General features: G+C 41.3%; 1 protein-coding gene across 1 annotated transcript in view; it reads right to left on the bottom strand.

Moving 5' to 3' along the window:
* Positions 1-2,153: 2,153 nt before the first annotated feature.
* The window catches only part of XKRX (XK related X-linked), a 31,705-nt gene continuing 28,123 nt past the window's right edge, over positions 2,154-5,735 (bottom strand). The window contains exon 3 of the mRNA XM_007952178.2: positions 2,154-2,899. Coding sequence (XP_007950369.1) covers positions 2,154-2,899 — 746 coding nt within the window. The remainder of the gene's footprint in view (positions 2,900-5,735) is intronic.

Consider the following 5,735-nt stretch of genomic DNA (forward strand, 5'->3'; position numbering starts at 1 on the left):
ACGTCAGGGAATATTTTGGTTAAAGGATTAAAGATCATTTCAGGGCAGTAGTTTCAGGGGTTCATCAGCTTCCAGATTTTCCAGAGCCATGAAGGCTGAAACTGCTGAAACACTTACCCCGAGACAATCTTTAAACCTTAAACCAAAAATATCCTGAGGTCATCTTAAAGGTGAACAATGGTTTATTTTCACTAGTAAAGAATGTCTTGAGCATTGTGGTCTTTTAAGAACTATCCGTATGAGAGAACATTGACAAAAACAACTTGAAAGAGTAAATAGGAACATTAGGGAGCCATGAGTTTATGTTAACGGGGGAGGAACAATTTGGAAAAGGGTAAGAACAGTTGCAACACTCCAAGAATGTAATCAGTGCCACTGGATTGTACAAGTAGAAATTGTTGAACTGGTGTATGTTGTGCTGTGTGTATTCTCAACAAAAATAAAATAAAGTAAAATAAATTTATATAGATGAAGCTGGATAGGGGTGGAAAGCCTATGTCAGATTGGTCACAACTTCTAGCAGCATTATGGTGGCCACAGCTGGTACATGCTACCAGGAGTTTTCACCTGCCTACTCAGTGAAGGACAAATATTAGATAAAGGCTGAGACACTTGGTCTCAATAGGAATGGCCATAGTAAATTTGATCCCTTGGTAATCTTAGAGCCATCTATCTGATATCCCCATCAATGTACCTAAAAACCAAAAAACCAAACACACTGCTGTCAAGTCAGATCCAACTCATAGAGACCCCTCCTTGGGTTACCTGTTGGTGTTGTTGTTGTTATGTGCCATCGAGTCGGCCCTGACTCACAGCGACCACTCCTTGGGTTTCTGAGGCATTATCACTACAGAAGTAGGATTGCCCAACCTTCCTTCCGAGGAGTGGCTGGTGAGTTTGAACTGCCAGCCTTCTGGTTAGCAGTCAAGTGCCTTAGGCACTATGCTACCAGAGCTCTAGCTAATATGAAATCTAAATGTCAAGATACATGAGAAAGGGAGACCTGCATTCATCCACTGGGGCTGTGTGAAGGAGCAGAGGGTTAACAAACATAGGCTCCTTGTTAGAAAGTAAAATCCTGTGGGCAGAAACCAGAATCAATGTGATTTAATATGGGTTGATTTCCCTCCTTCTCATTCACTCTACTTAAGAGTGTTAGCCACTCATCCCAACCCCAAACAACATGAAGGAGATATTCCAACCATTATTACGTTCTCTCTCCCCTAGTGGGAAAAAATACCCAGGACAGTGGCAGACACAAGGCAGTCTTCATTTCTTTCACACATTAGAAACATCTGCAATTAATAGTTCAACTTCTCTAAGGTCCACATCAAGTAGTAAAATGCCAAGAGCACAACAAAAGCCTGGATGGAGGGAATCCCTGTTGATGAGGCACTAAGTGAGAGATTTCACCCCACTTCTCTACTTGACAAACTGGAGGCTCATGCAGATCCCTGAGAAAAGAGTCATTCTGGCTTGTACCCTGAAAGAATTCTATTCTGCAGTCCCACCCCAGAGTGTACCTATGAAGGGACACTGAAGGAGAGGTCCTTGCTGAATGACTACTAGTAAAATATTAAAGGAAAGCTAATTCATTTGGAGAGAAGCTCTTTTAATAATGGGGCCATCCTCTTAGCAGAGCTTCTCTTTGGAATGAAAAGGGCCTAGATACTCTCATAGTTGCAGGTTACACATGAGTCAGACTAGTCTCTGTGAGGTTCCCACAGCTGGTAAACTGTCACATCCTGTAATCAAACCAAAAAAAGCAGGTATATTCTGGTGGAATTCGGGGGCTTCAGCTCATCTCAGAAAAGTTCAGTAATGTCTCAAGCAAATGAGCAGAGATGGAAGGTTACAGAAAGCCTAAGGTGCTTGCAGGTAAGTTATTTGATAGGGCAGTCAGACAGCTGATGGGGGGCAAAAGAAGATGGTGAACAGCATCTCTAATGGCTCCAACCATACATTAGATACTCATTATGACCAAACAGCAGTCTTAAGGAAATAAAATTTACTTGGAGGCTGTTCTGTTTTCTGATGGGCTTACCAGAAAACTCAAGAAACTATCCCAGTGAGTACTCACCCATGAGTCTTACCCTCTCTTTCACAGTTGCTCTTGGAAGCCCCCATCCTATCCTCAAACACCCAGAAGGGAATCAGACAATGCTTTGCCTTGCTTCGGCCTCAAAGGATGGCTCCAAGGTCTCAGGTCTGCCCCGAGGGTGTCGGTAGCAGCAGACACAGTGGAGGTAGTCAGCTACATTGTGGGTGAAGAGTGAACGCAATGGATGCAAGTACTGGAAGAAAAGAAGCATGAAGCCAATGGAAATGAGATAAGCAATAATGAGCTGCAAGGCAATCAGGGAATGACAGTAATTCAGTAATACTTTCACTCCAAAGAACTTAAAAACCAAAACCATGATCACATTTTCCACCAATCTCACACTATAGTGCAGGCCCATATGGCCCCAGTTTTGGCCTTTGTCAACAAGTTCCCGGTCCGCCAACCTCAACTGCATGGCTGACCAGCAAGAGAAGTTGATACCAGCATAGAGGACAGTGACTGAAATCAGGACGACCAGAGTGCCTACCCGGCTGAAATTTTTCTCAATGTTACTGGGCATCTGGGCACCACTCCTCCAGAACTTAACCCAAGGCTCAAAGAGGATGATCAGGAAGTTGAGCAATAAGAAGGGCACAGCCTTCAATTTCAAGGTGGCTGAGAAGAGCACCAGAATCACTAAGCGGGAAGTGATCTCCAATGACCTCCAGATGGTGATGCAGAGGACTTCTAGTGGCCCAAGTCGAATCTTGTAGTCATCATACTTGATCTGGATAGCCAACATATTGCAGAGGGTAGCCCCATAGGTGACAGATATCAGGGAAAAGACCATTAGCACAGCTGTAAGAAAGAAAAAAAAAAGAACAGAAAAAACAGGTAGTCAATGGTGATGATGAAGGCTGTACTAAAACCCAGAGGTCCAGAGAGATGATAGGTGAGACTTGAGGGCTCCCATATGATCACAGCTATGCAAACAAATAGCATGCACAGAAAGAAAATGAAAACAACCCAAAATGTCTTTTTATAATTGGGTTTTAAACAAGTATTTTCCCTTTTTTCTACTTTTCTCTATTTTCTAAATTTCCCATGATGAACATACAATGTAATACCTTAGTAATCGTATAAAATACAAAATGAACTTTTTAAAAAGAATGAGTTTTAGAACTAATATTGAGATGTCACTAACATGAGAAGACCACACATAAAGGGATAGGGCAGCATTTACATGATAAAACAGCTTCTGACCCAACACTGAAAGAGGCAAAAAAGAGCCTCATCTGAAAAAATACAGTCTTATTAGGAGACTCATAGAAAATGCCCTTGCTAATAGAAGTCCCTTCTTTAAAGTAGGTCTTCAACAAACTAATGTTTGTGAGTGCTTCTAGAATCCTTAACTTCAGTGACATGTATCAAAACATGTACTGGAAATTTCATTAGGGCAGAAGGGATCATGTCTATTTTGTTCAGTGCTGTAGCCCCAGAGGAGAGTGGTGGTGTAGTGGGTAAAACACTTGGCTGCTAACCAGAAGGTCGGTGGTTCAAACCCACCAGCTCCTTATGGAAGGAAGATGAGGCAATCTATTTCCACAAAGATTGACAGCCTTGGAAACCCAAAGGGGGTGGAGGTTGCTATGAGTCGGAATCAACTCAATGATAGTGGACTTTGTTTTTTATTATCCCCAGATACACTACCTGGAACATAGTAGGTGCTCAAAAAGGTTTGTGAATGAATAGTTCTGAATTTCAAGCAGCAGCATAAGCTATCTAGAATTTGAAGCCCTTGGTTCAGCCATGTGGATCTTGTGGAAGCCACTGAATATCTATGTGCCTTGGTTTCCCAATTCACTGAGATACTCAGAGTTGCCAGTATTTAATTACGCAGAGTTGCCAATTCACCACCCCCATGCTTTGATATGCTTAAGGGATCCCTGGACTTCTAGCAGTGGTTTTAAAAAAACCAAAAACTCATTTTCTGGCTCATGACATCAGTATCAACATATGTCAGAGCAGAGGAACCTGAAGGATCAGGATGCTTTCTAATATTATATTAAGTCTCAACTGTAGAAAACAGAGATGACTCTTTCCTCTGTTTCCTTTATTACAAAGGATATAGATTACTAAGAAACAATATAGTGCCCTCAAGGAGAGCCAGAGCCTTGGGGGCTACTTTTCCAAAAGAAAAGCCAACGCTTTCTGTTCCCACCAAAAAGACTGGATTCAGGGTAACAAGAACTAGGGAGAAGTCAATTTAAACTGAAAGAAAAGCTGCCCCATAGAAACCCAAAAGGAACCACACCTTTGTTTATTATTATTTTTTTCCATCTATAAGTAAAGTGTTGGAATCTTCAAGACTGGAATGGGGAACTGTCTTAAAGTGGCTACTTATGGCTTTATAAACTACTCTCAGTCCCATCTTCAAGAGCTGATGCTTCATGTACACTTGCAAATGTCAGACTGTTTATGCCTTCTCTTAAATTAGAACTCATTTATTAATGTTGTTGTTAGGTGCCATTGAGTCAGCTCCAACTCATAGCAACCCTCTGTACAACAGAATGAAACACTGCCTGGTCATGCGCCAGCCTCATAATTTTTGCTGTGCTTGAGCCCATCGTTGCACCTATCATGTCACTCCATCTTGTTGAGTGCCTTCCATGTTTTTGCTGACCCTCTATTTTACCAACCATGATATTCTTCTCCAGGAACTGGTCCCTTCTGACAACATGACCAAAGTAAGTGAGACATCTGGTCATTCCTGCTTCTAAGGAATATTCCAGCTGTACTTCTTCCAAGATAGATTTGTTGGTTCTTCTGGCAGTCTATGGTATTTTCAGTATTCTTCCCTAACACCACAATTCAAAGGCATCAAATCGTCTTCGTCTTCCTTATTCATTGTCCAGCTTTCACATGCATATGAGGCAATTGAAAATAGCTGGCTTGGATTAGGTGTACCTTAGTCTTCGAAGTGCCATCTTTGTTCTTTAGCACTTTAAAGAGGGCTTTTGCAGCAGATTTGACCAGTGTAATGCAATGTCTGATTTCTTGACTGCTACTTCCATTGGTGATGATTGTGAATGCAAGTAAAATGAAATCCCTGAAAAATTCAATCTTTTATCCATCTATCATGCTACTGCTTATTGGTCAAGTTGCAAGGATTTTTGTTTCCTTTATGTCGAAGTTCAATCCATACAATGTAGTCTTTGACATTTATCAGTAAGTGCTTCAAGTCTCTTCACTTTCAGCAAGTATGGTTGTGTCATCTGTATATCGCAGGTTGTTAACAAGTCTTCCTCCAATCCTGAAGCCACATTCTTCTTCATACAGTCCAGCTTCTCGGATTTGCTCAGCATACACATTGAAGAAGCATCGTGAAAGAAGACAACTCTGATGCACACCCTTCCTGATTTAAACCATTCAATATCCTCTTGTTCTGTTCAAATGACTGCCTCTTTGTCTATGTACAGGTTTCTCATGAGCACAATTAAGTGTTCGGGAATTCCCATTCTTCTCAATGTTATCCATAATTTGTTATGATCCACACAATCAAATGCCTTTTCATAATCAGTAAGACACAGGTAAAGATCTTTCTGATAGTCTTTGCTTTTAACTAAGGTCCATCTTACACTGTTTGGTACATTACCGTGCACCTTTAGTAATAGTCCATTTAGGCTAAAAGGCT

This window comes from Orycteropus afer, unplaced genomic scaffold (genome assembly GCF_000298275.1).
Source record: "Orycteropus afer afer isolate SDZICR_OR568_19922 unplaced genomic scaffold, OryAfe1.0 scaffold00327, whole genome shotgun sequence".
In the NCBI taxonomy this organism is placed as follows: Eukaryota; Metazoa; Chordata; class Mammalia; order Tubulidentata; family Orycteropodidae; genus Orycteropus; species Orycteropus afer.